The following is a 23,972-nucleotide window of genomic DNA, read 5'->3' on the forward strand; positions in this document are numbered from 1 at the left end:
TCCCCAGGGGCTGCAGGGATGGGTGGCCCATCCCTTGGGTTGGAGTGTCCCTGGGAGAAGGGGCTGCTGGGCCCTTGGAAGCAGCACAAAAACCACTTGTGTGAAAGCTGAGAACATCCTGCTCCTACCCCAGAGCATGGCAGACCCAGCTGAAGACAGCAGTGCCTGAACTCAGCCTTGTCCTGGCTGGTAGAAAAAGCCCGAGGGGACAACTTCCTTCTCTTGCTGGTCACCACCCCCAGGCACCTGCCTTTATTGTGGCCTGGAAGGAAACTGTGCAGGCCCTGAGCTGCTCCAGGGGCAGGAGGGTGAGGTGAGGCCCCCTGAAGGTCTCAGTGCCTCTCCTGTCCCTGCAGCCCCCGGGAGGTTCCTGCGCAGCGCGGCCTCGCAGCGGCACACCCGGCTCCTGCCCCTGGCCTTCTACAGGTACCCCTGCCGGGCTGGGAGGGGGCACTGGGGGCATGGGGGGCATGGCCAGCACCCACAGCAGCTGGCACAGAGGTAACAGCACTGCTGGCCTCTAGGGGAGCAGTTACCTCTGCCCTGAGCCACAGAACGCCTCATCAGGCTCGGTGGTTTGAGGAGCTCTGTGCCTTTGCCAAAGAGCTGTGCCAGAAGTGTCCCTCCAGCCCTGCAAACACAAGGTTTTGGAGCTGGCTTCGCTTCCTGGGGTGGCCCTGCATGCCATGGGACTCCAATCAGACAGGGCAGAGCAGCAGCTGCGTTTGCCTCGTGCCTGTGTGCGTCCCATGGACCTGGAGCTAACAGAGCCCATGTGTGACCCCCTCCAGCCTCACCCCCAGCTTCCAGCAGGAGCTGCTCCAGCAGGAGCCCACCTTCCTCAGCGTGGCACTCCAGATGTACATCCAGCTGCTGCAGCTCTTTGTGGAAGGGGAAGTCCTGCCACAGTCTGATCGAGACCCCACAGAACATGTAAGCAAAGCCTGGACTCCTTTTTCCTCCTGTCACAGACTCCCAAAATGGTTTGGGTTGGAAATTACCTCAAACCTCATCCTGTTCCCTGGGCAGGGACACCTTCCACTGTCCCAGGCTGCTCCAAGCCCCATCCAACCTGACATTAGACACTTCCAGGGATCCAGGGGCAGCCACAGCTGCTGTAGGCACCTGTGCCAGGGCCTCCCCACCCTCGCAGAGAAAAATTTCTTCCTAAAACCCAGTCTAAATCTACCCCTCTCCAGCTTAAAACCTCTTGTAACTGATCCTATTCTTCAGCTCTTCCCCTGCAGCAGCACTTGCAGCATCTCTCTTGTTCCCACCTTCCCATGCAGAGCAGAGGGAGCTCCTGCAGGTTCCTCATCCCCTGGGACAGAGAGAACTGCCAGGGCTGCTCCCAACCCCAAACACCCCCCTGCCCTCTGAGCTGTGACAGCCTCGGGCGTGGGCTTGTGGCTTCTGCTTCTCTTCTGGAGCAGGGACTGGGCTGAGGGTGACATTCTGCCTCCACTGTCTCTCCTGTGTCATGCAGGATCCCTTGGAGCTGATCTCTGCAGCCCGGCAGTTCCTGCTGGGAGCCATCCCACACTGCCCTGCCCAGAGCCTTGGCAACATCCAGCCGGTAGGAGCAGCGCTCTCCCTTTTCTGCTAGCGTGAGCTGGGAGTGCTCCTGCAGCTCCCTCGGACACTGATCCCCTCCCTGTGCCAAGCCCCGTGCTCCCCTGACCCACCTGGGATGCTCTGTGCTCCCCTGACCCACCTGGGGATGCTCTGTGCTCCCCTGACCCACCTGGGATGCTCTGTGCTCCCCTGACCCACCTGGGCTGCTCTGTGCTCCCCTGACCCACCTGGGATGCTCTGTGCTCCCCTGACCCACCTGGGATGCTCTGTGCTCCCCTGACCCACCTGGGCTGCTCTGTGCTCCCCTGACCCACCTGGGATGCTCTGTGCTCCCCTGACCCACCTGGGGATGCTCTGAGCTCCCCTGACCCACCTGGGGATGCTCTGAGCTCCCCTGACCCACCTGGGATGCTCTGAGCTCCCCTGACCCACCGGGGATGCTCTGAGCTCCCCTGACCCACCTGGGAGCAGCGGCACCCCTGGTGCTCGGCCGTGCCATGGCCTCCTCCTCCCCCGTTCCCAGCACATCCGGCCCTGCCCTCGTGTGGCCGCTCCAGCTCCCTCCGAGGGAATTGTCGGGCACAGCCACGGCCATGGGTGGAAGTTTCCCTCCTCTGCCTGTGCTTGGCTAAGAAGGCTCAAAACGCCCCGTGGTTGCTGGAGCTGGCTTTGGGGAAGCTGGAGCAGATCTAAACTGGCTCCCTGCCCTCTCTCCAGCTCCTCAGCACCTGTGAAGAACTCGACCCGGAGCTGGGAGCCACCCTTCTGCACTTCTCACGGCCTGCTGTGGACGTGGAGCTGGAGGAAGAGCTGGAACTGTTCTGAGGAATGGACTCAGCCAACACCTCACCTACACCTAACACAAGGAGCCACCTTTCTCACCTGGGCCATTTTTTTCAAATTACTTTGTAAATAATTTATTACAAGCATAACCATGAAGCTCTTGTTACAATAAAAAGTAGGTTACAAATTTTCAGTTTAGACTTGCTTTGGGACTCATAATTATGCTGTTGGTTTGTTTGTTGTTTTTTTTTTTTTTTCTTCTTTTCCAAAACAAAAATGTCTCCTTAAAGTTGTCCCACTGTCCTCTGTCCCCCCTCGAGCCCCCAGGGGCACCTCTGTGCAGGCAGGGAACAGTTGTGGCCAACTTGGTTTGTACAACGTGTGCGCGGGGCTGGGGACACGGAGGGCGCTGCCAAGGTCCCTCCCCCTGGGATTAGACACTCTTAGTACAACACTGCTGAATCAGACGTGAGCATGGCAATCACTGCATGAGAACAAGCCTTTTCTGAGCAAGCTGAAGCTAATTCCACCGAGTTCTTTGGGAGACTAAAACGTAGATTAAAAATCTCCAGCGCCGAAATGGCTCCTGCGGGGCTGGGCCGGCTCCGTCCCCTCAGGTGGGCTCGGGCTCCGCAGTCACTTCTGGCTTCACCGCCTGGCCCTGCGCAGTCCCTGCAGGAGTGAGGAGCAGGAGGGGCTCTGGCTCCAGCGCCTTGCCTTTGTCCTGAGTCTGGGTCAGAGGGTGCACCATGGACATGTGCACGTTGAGGTTGTGCGCCTTCTCGAAGCGCTTCCCGCACTGGTCGCAGGCGAACTCCAGCTCGGCCTCGGCTTTGTGTTTGGTCATGTGGTACTTGAGGGAGGCGCGCTGGCGGCACTGGAACCCGCAGATCTCACACCTGCCGGGGCACAGGGGCTCAGCACCAGCCTGCTCAGCCAGGAGTGCTGGGGCTGGAGCAGCTGCTGGGAATGGGCACTGCACTGAATCACAGGATCCTGGGCTGGTTTGGGTGGGAAGGGACCTAACAGCACATCGCACCCCACCCCCCGCCACCATCCACATCCCCCACACCTTCCACTACCCCAGGCTGCTCCAAGCCTTGTCCAGCTCGGCCTTGAACACTTCCAGGGATGGGGAGTCCACAACCTGTGCCACGGCCTCACAATCCTCACAGGATATTGTGAGGCCCTCACAAAATCACATTTAACCCTGCCCTTTGGCAGTGGGAAGCCATTGCTCCTTGTCCTGTTACTCCAGGACTTTGTCCCAAATCCCTTTCCAGCTCTCCTGGAGCCCCTTTAGGCCCTGCAAGGGGCTTGAAGGTGTCCCTGGAATCTTCTCCAGCCTGAACACACCCAGCACTCTGAGCCTTTCCTCATAGCAGAGGCGCTCCATGACCCTGCCCTCACTCATTCCATTTAAAGTGATCCAGCCAGGACGCTGCCAGCTCCAGGCAGGGTTTGCATCCCAGAATTACAGTGCCAGGGTCAGTGACTGCCCCCTCTGCTCCCCACTGGATTCACTTACTGCAGGGGCTTCGCTCCCGAGTGCCGCATCTGATGGACCGAGAGGTGTTTGCGTTGCTTGAAGGTCTGCCCACACTCATCACAGATATAGTTCCGTACCTCTGCCACGGAAACAGGGGGTCATGGCTCTGCCCAGCTCCAGGATGTGCCCTGCACACGCAGCTGCCACACTCCCTGTGCGAGTCTGAACCCCTCCCCTGCCTCCTGCCCCCTGCACAACAGCTTGCTGCACGTTCACAGGCACACAGGCAGCCCCGTCCCCCCTTTCCCCCGGGCCTCAGCACCTCTGTCAGGGCACAGGAGGGGGTGTGTGCCCTGCCAGCTGCTGGCACTCACCTGTGTGGATGAGCTTGACGTGCCGCTGCAGGTACCGGTCGATCATGAACACCTTGTTGCAGCCAGGGTGAGGGCAGGGCCTCTCCCGCACCTCCTCGTGGTGCTCTTTGATGTGTTTCTGCAAAGCAAGGACAGAGCTTCTGACAGGGAACAACTTGGATCCCCAAACACCGAGACCACCACGTGCAAAACCAGGATCTGCGTCCCAATCCAGCCCTGGCAGCAGGGGCTTCAGCTGGACACAGCGCAGCCTGTTCCAAGGGCCGCTGTGAGCCAGTGGCAGGCTGCCAGGACTCCCAGCAGGCTGCTTTTAGTAGCTCACTGCCTCCTGCCGAGCAGGGTGGGGAATTAAACCCATCAGGGATCCTCTGTTCAATGTGACTCCAAGAGTACTGGGAGCCAGCAGTGTGGGACAGGAGCAGAGCCCGAGCTCACCTTCATGCCATCAGCCCCTCTGTAGACAGCGGTGCAGCCCTGGTAAGGACACTTGTAGATGGTGGGCAGCTCCTCCCTGCAAGCAGAGGAGTGTGAGGTGTTGTGCGTGTGGGGCTGCAGCTCAGCCCAGCCCCGAGGGACCCTCCTCACCTTTCACATTTGATTTTTTTTTTCCAGCCTGGCTTAGGACCCGGCTTCTTCCTTATTTTGGGCTCTTCCGCCTTCTTTGCTTCTTTACTGTCGCTTTTCTTGCCAGAAACCCTCCAAGAAAGAACCAGGACAGTGGTTTAAGACTTGATCTTGGTTTTAGACCCACCAAAGTGTCCCCAGCTGTTACACCTGCCTGTGACCTGGCAGAGCAGGAACGCACACAGCCCCAGGCACATGAGCCAGGCTGTGGCTATGCCAGGCTGGGGATGAGGACCCAGCCAGTTTAACCCAGTGGGGAGCTTGGGAGCATCTCTGTGACCCCCAGGGAGGAATGTGTAGGGAACAGAGCCATAAGGAAAGACAAGTCAGCCCCACGGGGGTGGGCACCAGCCCCCCACCCCCCCGAGAGCCCCTTACTTCTTCTCGGGGTAAGGCTCGAAGGAGTCGTCGGAGGATTGCACGTTTCTCTTCTCGCTTTCATCGTCGCTCAAGAAGTCCCTGAGAGACAGAAGCTGCCCTTTACCAAGGTGGCCTCGGGCTGACCCTCAGCACCAGCAGCGCCCCATTCCCAGCACATCCATCTCCCCCACGGCACGTGTTCTCCTCCTCCCCGTCCTCTCCCCAGGCAAACACAGCGCCGGTGAACACAGCAAGGACCCAAACCTGGTCCTTTTAGGGCTAAATCTCTGCAAGAATAATCAAACCACTGTCAGAAGAACAAAAAACTGGCTGTTACTGAAAGGATCTATTCATGGGTGAGGGATGTGGCTGCTGCTTCCTCTACTGGGAAAAGGAATTTTGTGGAGCAAGAATGTCACACAATTGTCTGGCACAGGTTAATGAAGCTGCGGGTCATTCTGTATTCCTCCAAATGTAACAGCCACATTTGGACTTTCCTTTCTCCTCCTTTTAGGCCTTAAACCATACAAGAAGCAATTAATTCCTGAAGACAGGAAATAGGCAATAAATCCTTGTGGCCCTTTTAATGTGACAGCTGACAGGCTCAGCTGACACTGGAGTCACTCTGCACTTGGCCCTTTAGACTCGCAGCGCCTCGATTCGTGTATTTACAGCCCCATTCCAAACCTCTGTGCTGGATTGAGCCAAATCCTCACTCACAACGGACTGCAGAGCTGCCAGGTCCCTCCCTCTCCCATTTCCCAGTTAAAGGCTCTCCCCAGGAGCAAACAAGGTGGTTTCTCCACGCGCCACCCTGTGCCTGCTCCCACTGCTCTCCCACAGCAGCTCCCAGCACAGCTCCTTCCCCAGCAGAGAGGGGACCAAGCAGGGCCAGGATTGCTGGGAGCAGCCCACAAACACGGAGCACACGTGTGTGCAAACCCCCCAGAGCAGAGGAGGGAGCTCAGAGCCCCGGCGCCGTGAGCTCCGTGATGGCTGCGGCAGAGCCACCGCTCCGAGCCCCCAGGGCTGGGGGTTCCCACTGGCAAAGAAGACATTTAGGCTATTTTAAACCCACTCTTCTCTCACCCCTCAGAAAGGTCACTGAACTCGTCTTTTACCCGCTCATCCGACGTTGCAGACAGAACCTGCTTCCCACTCAACTGTCCTAGGGAAGGAAGGAGAACACGGTGGGTTACAAGGAAAAGCAGCAGACCCACGGCGGCCGAGGAGGAGCCGACTGCTCCGGCTGCACTCGCGTGGTCGCGCCGTGGGGAACACGTGCTCCGTGGCAATCAGTGACTGTTTGAACCAAACTGTCCCCTCTGCCCAGAAACGGCTCTCCCTGAGCTCCACCCTGACCCTGCAGCTCCCAGGAGCAGCTTTTGGTTCCTCCTGTGACATCTGTAACTGAAAGAATTGTCCCCAGGCAAGTCCCAGCTACCATTCTTGCGTCCAGCAGCTGACATCTCCTGCGGGTGCTGGAGCTAAACACAGCCCCACTTCTGGAACTCAAAAGGGGTGTTAGTTCCTCACTTCTGTTAGTGGTGTTTGGGGCAGTGCACCCAGCCCAAATCCACTCAGCAGTCTTCCTTTAGGGGCAGAAAGGCCTCCTGGGATTCAGCATCAGCTGCTACACAGCAGGGAAACCCAGCTTCAGGGTCGAGCCAAAAGAAACATCTGGCAAACACAGTGCTGAGGACCCAGTGACCATTCCATATCCCCAGGAAGAGCCTGGCAGCAGGGTCTCCCCTCTACCAGAACGGGAACAGCACACAGGGTCAGGAACATGACTCTGTGTTCCCCTGTCCCTTCTGCAGAGCTCAGCATCCTCCTCCCCAGTCAGAGGCCAATCTCTGAGCACTTCCCAGAAGGATCTGTGCCCTTCCTTGAGGAACAGCAGTCTCCAAGGAGTGGGCCCAGCCCCTTGTCACTCCCTGAGCCACCTCTCCAGCTCCCTGTCTTTCCACTGGGGCCGGAACAGAGCTCAGGAAGCAAATCCCTTACCTGTGGCAGTGCTCAGAGGGGAGACGGGCTGCGGCAAGGCCTGCTCCCGGATGGAGGCGGCGCCGTCCAGCCGCGAGGGAGACGGATCCCTGTCCTGCGGCGGCTCCTTCTCCACACTCAGCGGCGCCGCCGTGGTCCCTTTGCTGGCGGGCTGCTGGCAAGGAGCCGTCCTTACTGCAGCGTGCTGGCCTTTGGGAGCAGGAACGGCCTCGGCACCGTCCGCCCCGGCCCCGTTGTCAGTCAAGCGCTGCTGCGCCGAGCCCTTGCCCCACTCGCGTTTGACGGCCACGGCGTTGTCGAGCAGCGCGGAGCTGCAGTCCGAGTCCGTGTCCATGACGTAGTCGTGGCCGTCGCCGCAGCCCCAGACGGCGCGGATGATGCCGCAGTACTCGGAGGAGAGCACGCTGCGCAGCGCGGGCACCGAGGCGCAGCCGCCGGCGTGCGCGTGCGCCCAGCGCACCAGGCTGTGCAGGCACTGCGGGCTCGACGTGATCAGGTCAACTGCCCGGGCGAGAGGAGCGCAGTCAGGCCTGGCCACGGGGGGCACGCCGAGGGGACAGGGATGTGGGTCTGCTCCCCCTCCCAGGGCTGCCCCACGAGGCAGGTGGGAGCCACCCCAGAGGGCTGCGCCGGGGCAGTGCCAGCACCTGCTCCTGTTTCCTCATAGAACCATTGAGGCTGGAAACAACCTTTGAGATCACCGAGTCCAACCCACGACCAAACACCACCCTGTCAGCCACACCAGAGCACTGAGTGCCACATCCAGTCTTTCCTTAAATATCTCCAGGGTCAGTGGCTGCACCACCTCCATCATTCACAGCTGAAAAGGTATTTCCAATTGTCCCCAGTGTCTGGCACCAGCTGGGACAAGCCTGGCACTGCCACCCAAATCTGCTCTGCCTGCTCTTCCCACCCCCAGCTGAGCCTCTGCCTGTTTGGCCCAGCTCAGGAAGCTGAAGATACTCCTGAGCAGCCAAAGGGAGGAAGCAGAACCTTAACCAGCTGTGTCAAAGGACACCAGAACCCCGTGGACATGGTCATTTCCCACCACCCATCATCCCAGCCCTCCACTGGTGCTGGGGCAGAAGGAAAAGGGGAGTGGGCACTCACCCAGGCAAGAGGCACCTCCTTCCATTCCCGGCTGCGCCTGGACCCCGCTGCTCCTGCAAAGACCAGAGGGACACAGTGGGGTTTGGGGGTTACAGAGGGACAACGGGGCAGCACGGGGGAACACGGGGCAGCACGGAGCAACACTGCACAGCATGCCACAGCTCGGGGCAGCACGGGGAACACGGGGCAGCACGGCACGGTGCTGCTCCTGGGAGGCGAGGAAGGCCACGTACTTTCCTTTGGACTTGGCGTGGCCCGTGGGCGAGGTGTTCACCCTCTGGATGAAGGTGCGGAGGACGCTGCGGCACTTGTAGAACTGGGCATGGCATTTCTTGCAGACGAACTGGGGCAGCGCGGGGTCCTGCCGCACCGCCACGCCCACCAGCCGCTGGAAGTCGGCGAAGAAGACCTGGTCCACGCGGCGCTGCTTCTCGGAGCTCTCCCCCAGCACGGGCACCTTGCCGAAGGCATTGCGCAGGCTCCGCGAGGAGAACTTGCCATGGCACAGGCGGCAGTAGCCGGTGCTCAGGGCTCTGCCGATTCCTGCCCGGGAGGAGCAAACGCGGCTGCTGAGGGGTGGCACCGAGGCGCCCAAAGGCGCTCCCCTCCCCTTCATCCCAGCTGCTGCCTCAGCCCTGCCTTCAGCAAAGCAGGGAAAATCCAGGCAGGAAAAGACCCTGCTGACAGCAGCTGACCCAAAATCAGCCCTTCTGGCCCCACTGTGACAGCGGCAGAGCCTGCTCTGCGCTGTGGGGCTCCCGGGACTCTGCCAATGCCATCCCTCGGTTTCAGCAGCTCTTCCCCGGTGTTTATCTCCCAAGTATTTACAGCTGGCATGGTGTCCCGTGGGTGCCCCAGCGCTGGCTGTCCCATTCCTCAGCTCCCCAGCAGTGTCCTGGAGCGGGGCAGCGTCACCCGGCAGTGTCACCTGCGGCGCCCCCGCTCTGTGGGATGATCTCCATCCCTCCGCTGCACCCCAGGTGCGAAGGGAACCCCGAGCACAGCCCCCTCCCGGCCCTGACCCAACCCAGCCGCTCCGAGCCCTGGCGTGGAGCGGGCTCCCAGGGCTGCCGGGAGCGATGGGGGTCTCGGGGTGGTGGCAGTGTTGGGACAGGGCAGCACCTCCGGGGGAGAGTCTTGGGGAGCTGAATCCCCCGTCAGAGTGCCCAGCGTGCCAGCCGCTGTCCCGGGGCAGCGCCGGTGTCCCAGCACCCACCGGAACCGTTGGAGATCCCGCTTATCTCCTGCCCCAGCTGCAGCACACGCGGTATCAGCCACCCCAAACCCCGAACCGGGGTGGCGGGAGGGTCCCAGGCACCCCAAACCGGGATGGCGGGAGGGTCCCAACCACGCTCAAACCGTGATGGAGGGAAGGTCCCGGTCACCGCCAAACCGGAGCAGGCAGGGCCGAGCACCCCGAGATAGCGGGAGGTTTCCCCGCTCTCTCTCCCCGCGTGCCGAATTCCTCCTTACCTTGCCGTTACCGGCACCGGGATGTTCCGTGTTTCAGGGGGAAGAAACTCCACACAAACGGGCAAATTCTGACCTGCCGCCCGCTCGGCACCGCGCCCCGGGACGGGGGCTCTGATCCGGCCGTGCAGAGGGAGCCCCGCCATACCGAGCCTCGCCCGTACCCGGTCCTCGCAGGCCGTCCCGGTGGCGGCCGGTCCCGCCGGCGCCCCGCGGGGTCTCCGGCCCCGGGGAAGCGGCTCCGGCCGTGCCCCCGCTCCCCCCGCCCCGGTCCCCGCGCTCGGGCCTCACCTGCCTCCGGTGCGCAGGCGGTGCCCGCGGGGGGCTCGGCGGGCTCGGAGCCGCGGGCGGCCGTGCCGGGGGTCCGGCGGGGCGCGGGGGGGGCCCGCGGGCCGCCCGGGGCCGCCAGGAACCGCCCGCGCCGATCGCGCTTCATCGTCCCCGCCGGGCCCGGCGGCTCCGCCCGCCCGCAGCGCCCCCGCCGGCCGGGGGGACCCGCCGCGCCCGGTCCGTCCCGCCGCGCTCCGGGCGGGCCCGCGGCCCCAGCGCGCCGTTCCGGGCGGCCCCGCGGCCATGGCCGCGCCGGGGGGCGGCGAGGGGCCCGCGCTGGGCCGGGGGGGCCGCGGGCTGCAGGGAGCCATGAGGGCGGCCAGCGGCGCCCTGGGCATGGACAGCGCCGGGCGGACCAGGGTGAGAGTGGGCACGGCCGGGGAGGGACCCCCGCGTTCGGCCGCATCCCCAGGACTGCACCCCCGGGGCTCCCCCCGTATCCCCGGGCTCAACCCCGATCGCCGGGGCTGCATCCCCGGCCTCCTCCTGCATCCCCGGGATCCCTCCCCATCCCCGGCCTCCTCCTGCATCCCTGGGCTCCCTCCGCATCCCCCGGCTCCGTCCCCGGCCTCACCCCCAGCCGCCGGGCAGCATCCCCGGTCTCATCCGGCACCCCGGGGCTCACCCGCACCCCGGGGCTCCCCCCGCGGCCCCGGACTCACGCCCCACTCCCGGGGCCGCATCCCCGGGCTGACCCCGCATCCCTGGGCTCCCCCGTCTCCCGTTGGGAGCCGGAGCTGCGATCTCCCGAGGCCGGGGGGGTTCCCGAGCTCCCCGCCCGCGGGGTCCCTGCTCAGCCCCCGCCTTGGCAGGAGGCCTACGTGGAGTACCTGAAGAGCATCACCCTGATCGCCCAGGCCCTGCAGGAGGAGGCGGCAGGGACAGGTAGGGCAGGACCCCGTGTCCCCCCCGCGGAACCAGGGCGGTCCCTGCAGGTCTGCAGTGCCCTCAACACGCCCTCCCCACAGAGAACAGCGAGGGGGTCACCCCTGACACCCCAAAACTGCTGAAGCTGGCGGAGCAGTGCCTGGAGAGGGTCAAATCCATCGCAGCGGCGCTGGGTGAGTGAGGGGAGCGGGTCCCGTTTTGGGGAGCCGGGTGTCCCCGCAGGGCCAGGCTGGTGGTGGGGCACAGCCGGCCTGTCCTGCCCCCTCTCCAGGGAAGGCCCAGGTGAAAGCAGCTGCACAGGAGCGGGGCGGGGGCCCTGCGCCCCTCCCGAGGCACCGTCGTGTCTGCTCGGACGAGGGGGGAAAGCTCTCGCCATTCCTGCCCCCAGAGATCTTCCAGAAGCTGCAGATTGCCGAGGCACAGAGCGCACGGAAGTACGGGGAGCTCGGACCTGGGAGCTGGGTCACACGGGGACTGGGTCACGGGGCTGGGACACAGAGTGGTGGAGCATGGGGGGCTGAGGTGGGCTCGATACAGGGCTGGGACATGGGGGGTTCAAACACAAGGGGTTGGGGACGCACAGTCTGGCAAGAACTGTCACACAAGGACTGGCCGTGGCTCCATGCCCGTCTGCGGGGTCACGAGCAGGATGTGGTCCTGGCACGTGTCCTGTGCCCTGTGGCGAGTGCTCAGGCTGTTCCTACAGGGAGCTGACCCCGCTGGAGGAGGCCTCCCTGCAGAACCAGAAGCTGAAGGCGGCCTACGAGGCACGGGTGGCGCGGCTGAACCCAAGCCAGGCCATGCAGAAAACATCCCTGGCAAGTGGGGACTGGGGAGGAGCTGGGAGCCAGACAGAACCGGCTGCCAGGCAGGGAGAGGGTCCCTGGGGGACCCCCACTCCCCACTGGTGGCCATGGGGTGTGGGTGGATGTTCCCAATTCCCCTCCTGCCCTGCAGACGCTGTCCCTGCAGCGGCAGATGATGGAGAACCTGGTGATCGCCAAGGCCCGGGAGGAGACTGTATCCTTCACAGTGGGATTGCTCCAAGAGCCTCTGCCCTGCCCTGGCTGTCACCGACCCCACGCAGGCCTTTGGGGTCCCAGCTGGGGGACGGAGGAGGGCGAAGGGCAGTGGGTGAGCACGCTGGTGGCTCTGGTCCCTTAACTGTGCCTGGCCCAGCTGCAGCGCAAGATGGAGGAGCGGCGGCTGCGGCTGCAGGAGGCGGCCAACCGGTGAGTGGGGATGTCACCGCAGGGACCCTGAGCTCTGGGGACACCCAGCAGTGCCCTCATTGGCCCGGGGTGTCCCCAGGAGGTTCTCCAGCAGCGTGGCACTCACCCCCGAGGAGCAGGAGCAGCGAGCACTCTACGCTGCCATCCTTGAGTATGAGCAGGACCACGTGAGTGTGTGCCAGGGGCTGCTGGCAGGGCTGGAGGCTGTGCCACGGGGCAGGAGGGTGTGCCACGGGGCAGGGTACTGCACCATCCCCCTGACCAGCCCTGGACACTCCCCAGGACTGGCCAAGACAGTGGAAGGCGCAGCTGAAGCGGAGCCCGGCGGATCTCTCCGTGGTGTCAGGGCTCTTCTCCTGCCTCCTGAGGTACTCCTGAGGTGGGCACGGCCCTGCCAGAGCGAGGGGGCTGCAGGTGCTGCCGGTGCCCCCTGCCCACCCCATCCCTCTGCCCACAGCTGCCCCGAGCACCCCATCTCGCAGCTGCTGCGGCGGCTGCAGTGTGCGGTGTACGCCCGGCTCTACCCTGCCGTCAGCCGCGGCCCCGCCGACGCCTCTCCCGCCTCCCCCTCGGCTCTGTCCTTCCTGTCGCTGGACGCGGGGGGCTCCTCGCTGCCCGCCGAGCCCGGGGGCCGCCGGCTCCGGGCGTCCCGCAGCCTGCACTGCATGTTCTCGGTGCCCGAGCACGGCCCGGCCGCGCTGCGGCACAGCCAGTCCAGCACCCCCCTCGCCGACAGCGGCGCCCCGGGGCCCGCCGAGCCCCCCGAGCCCCCCCGGGAGAGCTCCTTCGAGGACCTGGAGCGGTTCCTGGCGTCCCCCGAGGGCTGGGCCCCCGCAGAGCCCCAGGCCAGCTCCGGGCAGGACACGGCACTGCCGGAGCTGCTGAAGGGCGTCGTGAGGGACATCCACAATGCCATCGGTGAGGGTCAGCCGCGGGAATGTGGAGCGGTCGGGGGGCACAGGATGAGCAGGATGGGGGGTCCCAGTGTGGGTAGGACAGGGGTCCCAGCGTGCTGTGTGCCTCGCCCTTCCCAGACAGGCTCCTGGCTCTGACTCTGCTGGCCTTCGAGGGGCTCGGCACCGCCGCCGGCAAGGACCAGTGCCTGGCCTGCCTGGAGGAGGCTTTCTTCCCCCCACTGTGGGCCCCGCTCCTGGCCCTCTACAGGTACCACGACCCACCTTGGAGGGTCTGTGACCCACTGACCCCTTCCTGGCACCCCCTGTCACCTCCGTGCCCGCAGGACCGTGCAGCAGCCCCGCGAGGCGGCCCTGGCGCGCAGCATGGAGCGGCACCGGCACGCCAGCCCCGCCGACATGGGGCTGGCCTCGCGCCTCTTCCCGCCCGGCCCCGGCCGCCCCGCGTACGCCTCGGCCGTGCAGGACCTGCGCCTGATCCCGCTGGAGAGCTGTCCCCGCAGGAAGCTGGAGTGCATCGGTGAGCGGCGCTGGGGGCGCGGGGTCGGGGCCCGGGGGTGGCGGCGAGCCTGACGCCCGCCCTGTGCCGCAGTGCGGGCCCTGCGCGGCATCTGCGAGTGCGCCGAGGAGTACTGCGGCACCCGGGACGCCCGGAGCCTCGCCACGGCCGCCATGTGAGTGCAGGAGCCACGGAGAGCACGGGGAGAGAGGGCAGGCGGGGAGCCTGGTGCCAGCACCGTGTTGGGGCACCAGTCCCTGTGGCCACCGTGGCTGACGGCCCCTGTTGTCACAGCGGGGCAGACGACCTGCTGCCCATCCTGTCCTACGTGGTGCTGCAGACGGGGCTGCCCCAGCTGCTCTCTGAGTGTGCGGCCCTGGAGGAGTTCATCCATGAGGGGTACGTGCCAGGGGGCTGGGCCGTGCTGATACCCCTGCGCTCAGGACACCGGCACTCTGCTGGGACGGGGCTGTCAGGGCGAGGGGTGGGTCAGAATAGCAGCAGGGCTGAGGGGCGGTGGATGTGATGGTGTCCTGGTCGTGGCAGTGTCCCAGCCATGATGCTGCGGTGCCCGGGGTGGTGTCCCGTTGGTGACAGTGCGATGGGTGTGGGCACAGGTACCTGATCGGGGAGGAGGGGTACTGCCTGACGTCCCTGCAGAGCGCCTTGTCCTACGTGGAGTCGCTGCAGTGAGGAGGGGGCGGCGCGGGACCCCCACCCCCCGGGCAGGTGCTGCCGCCGCTCCGCGGGTCCTCCCGCCCAGCGGGGGGCGCTGTGGCGCTGGCTCAGCCCCGCCCCGGGGGCGGAGCTACGGGCGGCACGTGCGTTCCGGCCCGGTGCGCACGGAAGGGGAGCGGGAAGGGAGCGCGAGCGGCCGGGACCGGCAGGTGCCGGGGGAACCGGGACCGGGGCGGAACCGGGGCCGGGTGGGAACACCGGGAGCCCTCGGTGGGAGGAAACGGGGCGAACCAGGGCTGGGGAGTGACGCCGGGGGCACTGGGACCAGGGAGGTGCCCGGGAGGCCTCGGGGGAGGAAGGCTTTGGCTGGGGATCTTGGCAGGTTCGGGAGGGGGTACCGGGGTGGGGTGTCACGCTGCTGTACCCGCAGGATGTGTGCAGGCTCGGCGCTGCGGCAGGAGCACCGGCAGCACTACGGGCAGGAGTTGCGGCAGGAGTTTCACCAGGAGTACCGCCGCTCTCTGGAGCGGGAGTTCGGCCCCGCCGGGACCTGCCCCGGCCCCGCCGTGGCGGAGCGGCTGCGGCAGCGGCTGCAGCAGGAGCCGGCGCTGCTGGAGGCCCTACAGGAGGACGCCCTGGCACTGCTGGCCCGGGGGCTGCGGGACCGCCCCGACCCCGGGCTGGCGCTGCGAGGCCTGGCCAGCGCCTTCCGCCTGTTGGAGCTGGCGGCCGTCAACCTCTACCTCTTCCCGTGGCGCCGGGAGTTCGGCACCATCCTGGTGAGGCCCGAGGTGGCGAGGGGATGTTGTGGGGGTACCCAGACACCTCCAGCCACTCTTCCCGCTCTCCTTTGCAGACCTTCTCCGGCACCTACGTGCACCTGCTGCGCCCAGCGCTCCCCGAAGCCGACCTGGTGCGGAGTTTGGGCCAACTGGGCTACGAGCGGCAGGACCGGCACCGCCTGGCCGTGGGCCGGCTGCCCCCGGGGCCCGCGCTGATCGCCGCCGCTGTTGGTTTCCTGGCCTGCCGCCTGGAGTGTGAGATCCTGGCAGAGCTGGCGCCGCAGCTGCGGTGGCCCCGCGCCGAGGAGCTGCTGGAGGCGCGGCACCGGGCCGGGGGTGCCAAGGGGCATCCGGAGATGCTGCAGGACCTGGGGATGCAGCCCAGGGCGGCTGCCGACTGTGGTGACGGCGTGGATCTCTACCAAGAGAGTCCAGAGAGCCCTGAGGACAGCGGCAGCAAGGACACAGCCCCCCCAGTACTGTGGAGGGACCCTCAGGACATGCCCACGAGGGGCTGGGGCCGCTGTGACAGCACGCTTGGGCCAGAGCCTGGGGGCAGCACTGGTCCGGACACCTCCTCTCACCCTTTCCTGGAGCCGGAGTTGGTGCGGACCGACAGAAGTCCCCAGGTGCTGGGGGAGCCCCGGGATTGCGCCCAGGCCACGCCAGAGCTGCCCTGCTACCAGCTGCACTCGTGCCTGCAGCGGGGCATGCTGCCCTCGTACTGCTGCAGCACGTGCCGGCAGCTGCACGGCGGCGGCTGCGCCGTGGGCCGCGCCTGCCGCGGCCGGCACCGCGGGCAGGAGCTGCGCGGGGAGCGGCAGCAGCGCCTCTGGCTGCAGCGCACCGAGCTGGACATGCTGCTGGCCGAGGGCTCTGCGCCCCGCTCCTGACACGGCCCTGCGGCCCCTGGGGAGGGGGGCACGGCCGCTGATGGCACAAGGAGCCGGACTCGTCAGCTGCCAAGACAGGTGCCTGGGCCCTGCTCCAGCCCGGGCACTGCTGCTGTAAATTATTCTGTGCATCAGTAAAGTGGCTGCCTCAGCATGGAGTGTTTGGTCCTGGTGAGGGGAGCAAGATGCCTGGTCCAGGGGCAGGAGTGCAGTGATACCTGACAGCACATCATTCTGCAGGATCAGCTCCTCTCTCCCCGAGACTAGGGGCCAAAATCCTCTTAAAAGGGAGCAGAACCTGGGGTATCATGGAGGTATTCTTGTCCCCAGGGTGATACAGAGGAAGGAGAGCAGAGCCACAGCTTCTCCCACTCCTGCTGGCACCAAAGAATGAACTCAATACAAGATTGCCACTTCCAGCTGCTTTTATTGATGGCAGAGTTGGGTTTCCACCCCACAGACAGCACAAACCAGGACCTGCCTGGGACAGGGCTGACCCTGCTAAGCCTGGGCATCCCTGGGCCCCATCTCTCTTCTCTCCTGGCTCTGGGGCCACACTCACCCAGCCACAGACCAGAGCCTGCCCCGTCCTGCACGGGCAGATGGATGGGGGAGCCGTTCCTATGGCGCTGGGACTGCTGGGCTGAGGGAATCCTCCTCAGCCAGGACACGTCAGGCCTGTTCCCTGGGCACAGTTCAGGGCTTGCTGCGCTTGGCCTGGCTCTCCGTGGCTGTGCTGACTGGCCGCTTGTTCCGGTGGTGGGGGAAGGTGGGCATCAGCTCCGGCTCACAGGCTGTGGGCACAGAGAGGGGTCAGCAGAGCCCAAAGCCTCCCAGTCTTGCCCTGCCCCAGCACGGGGAGTACTTACGCAGGGGCTTCTCCTTGAAGTAGGAACTCTCCAGACAGTCCTTGGCCGTGGCCCTGTGGGGACAAGGACAAGTGGCAGGGCCTACCCCAGCCTGGGGGACAGTGTGGGGCGGGTCCCCTGCCCTAACCACCCCACATCCTGCCTGGCTCTTACCTTTTCTTGGGGTCATACATGAAGAGGAAGTTGAGCAGTCGCAGCCCAGCCTCTGAGAGCCAGGGAAACCTGTGCTTCAGGTTGTTGTAGGGCTGTTTGCGCAGGGTGTACTGGGTGGCCAGCGGCAGCTTGGAGAACCCCTGGGGGAAACCGAGTGTGAGGAGGGGCCAGGGGAGCACCAGGGAGAAGGGACAATGGGAGAATGGGCAGGGAGCTCTCACCGGCCAGATGTTCTCATTGGGTGTCCCCAGGAGCTGCACAATGAGGTCGATCTGGTGGATCTCAGAGGTGCCTGGCAGCAGTGGTTTGTGTGCCAGCAGCTCAGCCAGGATGCAGCCAGCAGCCCTGCGGAGCACAGGAGCCTCTCCAGTGATTCTCCTGCAGTGTGCAGCCCTCTCCACCGATCCCCCTGCAGCCCCCCAGCCCCCTCCAGGCAGCCTCAGCCCCCCCCTCCCTTACCACATGTCGATGCTGGTGGTCTGGGTGGTCATGCCCAGCAGCAGCTCCGGTGCGCGGTACCTGCGCAGGGGACGCTCGGTGTCAGAGCTGGCACCAGCCCAGCCCACTGGGGGACCCACCCTGGCACTGCCACTCACCACAGAGTCACCACTTTGGGGGTCATGGGCTTAGGGGGCATCCCGTAGGTGCGTGCCAGGCCGAAATCAGCTGCAACACAGAGTGACAGGAGGGAGGCCAGCTGAGCTGCAGTCATGGCACAGAGCAGCCGTGGCCCAGTGCAGGTGCCAGGACTCACCTATCTTCACACAGCCCTTGTCAGTCATCAGCAGGTTGGAGACCTTCAGGTCCCTGTGGGAAACAGCAGCTGGAGGTGAGAGACCACACAGAAAATCCAATCCCAATCATTCCATGGCCTCCCTGCCCTGCCGGTGCTCCCAGGACGTGGGAGGTGTCCCCAGACACCCCTTTGTCCCCCCAGCCCCATCCTGCCACTCCCACCTGTGGATGATGTAGTTCTCATGGAGGTACTGCAGGCCCTTGAGCACCTGCAGGATGATGCACTTCACCTGGGGACAGAGGACAGAAGCTGTCACCTCTGTGGGAGCAGCACTGACTGGACAAAGCCACACAGGCCAAACCCACTGGGGTGTCCTGCAGTCCCTGTGTCCTACCAGGGAGTTTCTGGGTGGCATTTTCTCCCAGTTTTGTTTCCCCTGACAGTTTGCTCCAGCACCAACTCAGCCTGGAAAGTCCCTGAAGGTTTCACTGAGAGTCAGCAAAGCCCAGCTCCATCAGAGTCCTTGGAATCCCCCAGCTCAAAGTCTAGGGAGCCCTTCACAGTGCCCACATGTTTAGGCAGGAATGGCAGCACCCTCTTAGGGGTGCTGGACCCAAATCTTGCCCCACCCTGTACCTGAGCCTCTGAAAAGGGTGTTTGCATGTTCTCCAGGAGACTGGCCAGGTCCTGCTCGCAGTATCCCATCACCAGGAAAATGCTGTTGGACACAAGGTAAGGTCAGAGCCTGCTCTAGCACAGCTTTATCTGCTAAAGCAGCTCGGGGCTCCAAGGAGGGTTCGGACAGCAGAGAGAGGACAGACGGGGGACTCTCACCTCTCCAGGTGGTTTCCCACAACCACGTCCTTCAGCTCCACAATGTTGGGGTGCTGGAGCTGCAGGAGCAGGGTGATCTCCCGCAGGCTGCTGATGGGCATTCCTGGGGGAGGGAAGGAGGGAGGAACACTGTGCTGCAGAACGGCCTGGAGCCAGAGCCAGGACAGAGCCAGCCCTGCTCCCCCCGCTCCTCCATTACCATCTTTCTCGTTGTCCATCCGCACCTTCTTCAGTGCCACTATCTCGTTGGTCAGCGTGTCCCGGGCACGGTCTGGGGACAGCACAGGCCACCTTGGCACCAGGACACACACCTGGCTTTGTCCCAACCCCGCCTCGCCCCCCCTACTCAGCCCCAAGGGGGAACTGCGGGGGCTACAGGCGCCTCCCGACCCAAACCGTGCTGGGATTTGCACACGGGGAATGGCTTCCCACTGCAGAGGGCAGGGATGGACGGGATATCCGTACGGAATCTTCCCTGGGAGGTGGGCGGGCCCTGGCACAGGGTGCTCAGAGAAGCCGTGCCGCCCCTGGATCCCTGGAAGTGCCCAAGGCCAGGCTGGACGGAGCAGCGTGATCTCGTGGGAGGCGTCCAGTGCAAGTGCCATCGCTACCCAGGGCCGGGAGTGGAGCGGAATTAACCCCGAGGCCCCTTCCCGGTCCCGCACGGCCGCCCCCGCCCGGGAGGCGCTGCCGCACTCACACACGATGCCGTACGTGCCCTCTCCGATCCGATTCAGCTTCTCAAACTCCTTCACGCTGCGGCACCGTCCCAGCTGAAACCAAAGGGCCGCGCTCAGCCCCGAGGGCTCCTCACCGGGGACCCCCCGCCGGCCCCCAGCCCTCTCACACCCCGGGGACCCGCCGCATTCACCCGATCGGCCGCCGGAACCTCGAAGAAGCCGTCGCCGCGCAGTCGGCGCAGCCGCAGGGGCTCCAGCTCCGGCTCGAGCGGTGCCGGTGCCGGTTCTGGTCCCGCCGGGGCCGTTCCCGCCTCAGCCGCTGCCATGCCTACAATGGCGAGAGCCACGCTGCGCACGCGCGATATTATCCTGCCTCAGCCTCCGCCCACACGCAGGCCCCGCCCACACGCGTTAAGCATCTGGAAACCGTTGTTAGAGAGGGACCAATAGCGACCCTGGCCCGGGATAGCCCCGCCCCTGATTGGCCCCTCCTCCTCACGGCCCCGCCTCTAGCCCCGTCCCATATCGGATTTTTGGCCCCGCCCCCTCACGGCCGGCCCCCAATGCGTTCCCGCTGCCCACGTGACCTGCCCCTCCACACCCCCTCCCTCCCCGCTCTCGCGAGACTCACCGCGCGCACCCCGGAAGCGACGGCGGCGTCACCCGGAAGCGGCGGCGGAACCCGGAAGCGGCGGCGGGCAGGATGGACGGTACCGGGGGGTTGGGCGGTACCGGCGGCTCCCGGTGGGGCTGGGGCGGATCGTGAGGGGTGGGGCTGGGGGTGAGGGTCGGAGCGGGGACTGGTGGCCGGGACGTGTGGGCGGGGTCGCCGGTCACCCGATGCCGGTACCGGTCCCGTCGCTCAGACCGTGCTCTCCTTCCTTTCCAGACACGCTCTTCCAGCTGAAGGTGAGAGCATCGGAGGCCCTTCCGCCTCCTTTCCGTCCCGTATCGCCGGTCTCGGGGGAGTCCCGGGCCCGGTTCCGCCCGCTGGCTCGGCCTCATCGGGGCTCGTCCTGCGGCGGGATCGTGACCCGGCCTGAGGGGGTGACCGGAGGTCCCGCGGGCAGGGGGTCGGGCAGCCGCGGCCACTGAGAGGGGGCGGGGGTGGGACAGCTGGGCACTGGCACGGTGGCACAAAGGGGAGCAGCTTCCCAGTGCCAGAGGGCAGGGCTGGGTGGGAGACTGGGCAGGTGCCCAGAGCAGCTGGGGCTGCCCCTGCATCCCTGGCAGTGCCCAAGGCCAGGCTGGACACTGGGGCTGGGAGCAGCCTGGCCAGTGGAAGGTGTCCCTGCCGTGGCAGGGTGGGGCTGGATGGGCTCTGAGGCCCTCCCCGCCCAGAGCAGTCCCTGCTCCTGCCCCGCTCTGCCCCGCAGTTCACAGCCAAGCAGCTGGAGAAGCTCTCCAAGAAAGCCGAGAAGGACTCCAAGGCCGAGCAGGCCAAAGTCAAAAAGGTGCGTGGGGCCCTCCTGCCCCGCTGGGGGGCTGCCCCTGCCCCTGGTGTGGGGCTGCTCCTGCCCCGCTGGGGGCCCCTCCTGCCCCGCTGAGCCCCGGCAGGGCGGTGCAGAGCCCGGGGCGCTGTGTGAGCGGGCTGGTGTGCGGGGCAGGCGCTGCAGCAGAAGAACGTGGAGTGCGCGCGGGTCTACGCCGAGAACGCCATCCGCAAGAAGAACGAGGGGCTGAACTGGCTGCGCATGGCCTCGCGCGTGGACGCCGTGGCCTCCAAGGTGCAGACTGCCGTCACCATGAAGGGGGTAAGAGCCTCCCGCAGCGCTGGCAGCTCCCTCCTCCCCGTGCTGCTGCTCACTGGGGGAAAGACGAGCATCCGACTCCGTGTTTCGGAAGGCTGGTGCATTACTTATGATATATATTAAAACTACACTAAGAGAATAGAAGAAAGGATTTCATCGGGAAAAGGAAAAGAAAGGAACGGCAATAAAATCTTGCAACTGACCAGACAGCTGGAGACAGCTGGACTGTGGTGAGCTATTAATTAGAAACAGCTACAGGAGACTAATCAAAGATGGACCTGTTGCATTCCACAGCAGCAGATAATTATTGTTTACATTCGGTTCCAGAGGCTTCTCAGGAGAAAAATCTCGGCAAAGGGATTTTTCAGAAAATATCATAGCTACACATCCCCACATGGAGGTTCCCCTCTCTCTGCCTCCAGCCACCCGTGTCACTGTAGGACACAAACCAACGTGAGCACACACCGCTGCTCTCAAGGTGAAGAAAGGGCAGTTTGTTTTCTGACTCCAACATTTATAGTTTTCCAAAAGAGACAGTGGATTGGAGGGTGACAGTGCCACCTCTCCAATGACACTGGACAAACCAACGGTCCATCAAATTTCTCCTCCTCCATAAGAGAATGCAAAGCAATAAGTTATTTACAGAAAGTGTGTGAGAAAGTTTGCTACAAGAATGTAAACATCAGAGGGTTTAGAAAATCTTAAAAAATCAGGGTGGCGACCCCCAGAGCCCCCGTGTCCCCAGAGGACCCCAGCAGGGCTCCTGGTGGCCTCAGACAGGTTCATCCTACCTGGGATGGCCTCAGGACGGTGCTTGGGTTTGTCTGCAACCCTCACAGCATTCCTGAAGGAATCTCCTCTTGCAGGTGACGAAAAACATGGCTCAGGTGACCAAGGCTCTGGACAAGGCCCTGAGCTCCATGGACCTGCAGAAGGTGTCGGCAGTGATGGATAAATTCGAGCAGCAGGTGCAGAATTTGGACGTTCACACGTCGGTGAGTGCAGCCAGGAGAGAGGGCGGGACGGAGGGGCTCCCCTGCCGGGCGTGTGGCCGGGCAGGGGGACAGGGCTGTGTCTGCCCCAGGTCATGGAGGACTCCATGAGCTCGGCCACCACGCTGAGCACGCCGCAGGAGCAGGTGGACAGCCTGATCGTGCAGATCGCCGAGGAGAACGGGCTGGAGATCATGGACCAGCTGAGCCAGCTGCCCGAGGGGGCCTCGGCCGTGGGGGAGAGCTCGGTGCGCTCCCAGGAGGACCAGCTGTCCCGCAGGTCCGTGCTCTCCCGCTTCCAGGGCTTCCCAGGGTGCCCCCCGGCCTGAAGGGGAGCAGCTGGCCCTTCCTGGGGGCTCGGAGGGGCTCCCTGGCCACGCTGGCTGGGGCTGCTCCCGAGCTGGGGCTGCTCCTGCTGCCCTGACCTGGCTGCTCTGTGCTGCTCTCCCTGCAGGCTGGCTGCCCTGAGGAACTGAGCTCTCCCTGGGCCTGTGGATGGCACTGCTGGAGCAGGACCCCCTCCTGCAGCCCCCCCTGCCTCGGGACTCTTCTTGGGGGGTGACAGCCCTTCCCTGAGCCCGCGGCCATCCCGGTGGGAACGTGGGAATGCTGTGCTGGATTCTGGGGGGGCTTCGTTTGGAGGTGCTGCTGCTGGCAGAGCCCCACATCCTAGCTAAGGGGAACACTAAGGGGATTTCCCTGGTCTCGGGATGCTGCTCCCCAGCCCCTCTGTAGTTCCCTATCCCTGCCCAGAGCTGAGCTGTGGGCTGAGTTCCTCAGGAGCTGGTTGGGAGGAGCAGGAGAACCTGCAGGGGTCCCCATCTCCGGGAAGGGCCCCGTGCCCGGCGGAGGGGCTGGGGAGGTCGGTGCCTTGCAGGAAGGGGCGGTGCCAGCGGGGTGTCCCCTCCCTCGCTGTCACCGTCCCTGTGCCCTTTGCTGCTCCGTGTCCCGCCGGCCGACACCCCCAGCCCCGTACCACGAAGTGCCCTTTGGAACACCCTCCCTGCCCAGCCCTGTGCGTGTCGATCCACCCATTCCTCAGGCACTGCCAGCTGGAAATGGTTATCCCGGCCCTGACTGCCGGTTTGGAGCAGTGAGGAGCCAGGTCCGGCGCTGGGAGCGGGTTGCAGCGGCTGTGGTGGCTGCAGACACGTCCCCAAATGTCCCCCTGCTGGGTGGGTGTGACAGGGAATGCAGAACCATCCCGGGAGCAGCTCTGCCTCGATCCCTGTGCCTCGTCCCTGGATGTCCTCTGTCCCCTCGCTGCTGGCACCGGGCCGGGGGCGGGGGCTGCTCTCCGTGTCCCCTCCCACTGCTCGTCCCTGTCCCTTGTCACCTTCCCCGGGGCTGGAGCTGTTTGTGCCCCTCCCGCGGCACTGCTGGGTTGCTGGCAGCTCTCCAGGAAGGAAGCGCCGTTTCCTTTGGGTCTCCCAAGAGGAACTCACCTCTGGGGGATGTCGTGGGGGCCACCTGCCCGGCACAAACACTTCCCGCTGCACTGATTGTTTTTCCTGAGTTCAGTGGCCTTGGAGCGTGTGGCTGGTGACACAGAGCCTTCCTCACCACCGAGGAGGAGGAGGAGGCAGCTTTGGGTTACAGCAGAGCACTGGATCTTGTCCCACCTCCCGAGGGGCCGGGTGGGAAGCTGGGGGACCCTGGAGATTTGTGCCTGGCTCCTGGCTCCCTGCACGGTGTCCCTGCAGCCCTGGGGGCTCCAGACCTGCCCCCTGTCCCTCCCCAGGCTGTCTCTCTGTGGTTTCATTGGTGTTTTTTTTTAAGCTTGTCTTCTTTGCCTTCTTTTTGCCCAAACCGTGTCCATGCCCTTCTGTGGGTTTAAATAAACAATCTCTGAACAGCCCAGCGTGTGTTGGGGGTGTGGAGCACACGGGGTCTGATCGTGTCCCCTGCCCTGAGACAGGAGCTGCTGCCAGGGGCTGCCCTGGAGCCGA

The 23,972-nt window shown here is 64.7% G+C and overlaps 6 protein-coding genes across 7 annotated transcripts in view; 4 read left to right on the plus strand and 2 right to left on the minus strand.

Annotated features, from left to right (window-relative positions):
- Window positions 1-2,476, plus strand: part of FANCA (FA complementation group A) — a gene marked incomplete at its 5' end in the record, with an annotated part of 32,527 nt that extends 30,051 nt beyond the window's left edge. Inside the window, 4 exons of the mRNA XM_084214861.1 lie at window positions 357-426; window positions 792-933; window positions 1,487-1,576; window positions 2,293-2,476. Of these exons, the coding sequence (XP_084070987.1) occupies window positions 357-426; window positions 792-933; window positions 1,487-1,576; window positions 2,293-2,400 (410 nt within the window). The 3' untranslated portion in view covers window positions 2,401-2,476. The remainder of the gene's footprint in view (window positions 1-356; window positions 427-791; window positions 934-1,486; window positions 1,577-2,292) is intronic.
- Window positions 2,477-2,513: 37 nt separating this feature from the next.
- On the minus strand, window positions 2,514-10,243 carry ZNF276 (zinc finger protein 276). The gene is made up of 11 exons (XM_084214862.1): window positions 10,084-10,243; window positions 8,556-8,865; window positions 8,323-8,375; window positions 7,213-7,713; window positions 6,295-6,373; window positions 5,224-5,304; window positions 4,807-4,917; window positions 4,657-4,732; window positions 4,222-4,339; window positions 3,887-3,986; window positions 2,514-3,257 (listed from the first exon to the last, which is right to left on the minus strand). Exons 1-11 carry the CDS (start codon window positions 10,226-10,228, stop codon window positions 2,972-2,974), a joined length of 1,860 nt encoding a protein of 619 aa, XP_084070988.1. The 5' UTR covers window positions 10,229-10,243; the 3' UTR covers window positions 2,514-2,971.
- A 111-nt stretch (window positions 10,244-10,354) lies between these two features.
- Window positions 10,355-11,840, plus strand: VPS9D1 (VPS9 domain containing 1; the record flags this gene model as incomplete). The annotated part of the gene is made up of 5 exons (XM_084214962.1): window positions 10,355-10,482; window positions 10,935-11,007; window positions 11,091-11,183; window positions 11,282-11,444; window positions 11,717-11,840. Coding segments are annotated over exons 1-5 (570 nt in total), but the record flags the coding sequence as incomplete, so codon positions are not given.
- Window positions 11,841-11,915: 75 nt separating this feature from the next.
- LOC311159131 (VPS9 domain-containing protein 1-like) lies at window positions 11,916-16,132 on the plus strand. Its single transcript, XM_084215037.1, has 11 exons — window positions 11,916-12,030; window positions 12,190-12,242; window positions 12,322-12,409; window positions 12,525-12,610; window positions 12,700-13,160; window positions 13,277-13,406; window positions 13,483-13,676; window positions 13,749-13,830; window positions 13,950-14,054; window positions 14,764-15,112; window positions 15,190-16,132. The coding sequence occupies exons 1-11, from the start codon at window positions 11,989-11,991 to the stop codon at window positions 16,006-16,008; spliced, it is 2,409 nt and encodes an 802-aa protein (XP_084071163.1). The 5' UTR covers window positions 11,916-11,988; the 3' UTR covers window positions 16,009-16,132.
- Window positions 16,133-16,537: 405 nt separating this feature from the next.
- On the minus strand, window positions 16,538-19,603 carry CDK10 (cyclin dependent kinase 10). 2 transcript variants are annotated; one of them, XM_084215040.1, is made up of 13 exons: window positions 19,472-19,603; window positions 19,301-19,373; window positions 18,800-18,871; window positions 18,601-18,703; window positions 18,403-18,484; window positions 17,988-18,055; window positions 17,785-17,837; window positions 17,627-17,696; window positions 17,490-17,549; window positions 17,252-17,375; window positions 17,031-17,170; window positions 16,878-16,930; window positions 16,538-16,802 (listed from the first exon to the last, which is right to left on the minus strand). In XM_084215040.1, the coding sequence occupies exons 3-13, from the start codon at window positions 18,816-18,818 to the stop codon at window positions 16,705-16,707; spliced, it is 870 nt and encodes a 289-aa protein (XP_084071166.1). In that variant the 5' UTR covers window positions 18,819-18,871; window positions 19,301-19,373; window positions 19,472-19,603; the 3' UTR covers window positions 16,538-16,704. The 2 variants fall into 2 exon arrangements, with proteins under 2 accessions (XP_084071166.1, XP_084071165.1); XM_084215039.1 differs by having other exon boundaries at window positions 18,800-19,373.
- Window positions 19,604-19,927: 324 nt separating this feature from the next.
- CHMP1A (charged multivesicular body protein 1A) lies at window positions 19,928-23,880 on the plus strand. The gene is made up of 7 exons (XM_084215049.1): window positions 19,928-19,990; window positions 20,170-20,189; window positions 20,657-20,734; window positions 20,888-21,034; window positions 21,898-22,026; window positions 22,116-22,303; window positions 22,478-23,880. The coding sequence occupies exons 1-7, from the start codon at window positions 19,984-19,986 to the stop codon at window positions 22,497-22,499; spliced, it is 591 nt and encodes a 196-aa protein (XP_084071175.1). The 5' UTR covers window positions 19,928-19,983; the 3' UTR covers window positions 22,500-23,880.
- Window positions 23,881-23,972: the final 92 nt, after the last annotated feature.

The sequence above is a fragment of the Fringilla coelebs genome, assembly GCF_963513975.1.
Source record: "Fringilla coelebs genome assembly, chromosome: 14".
Lineage (NCBI taxonomy): Eukaryota > Metazoa > Chordata > Aves > Passeriformes > Fringillidae > Fringilla > Fringilla coelebs.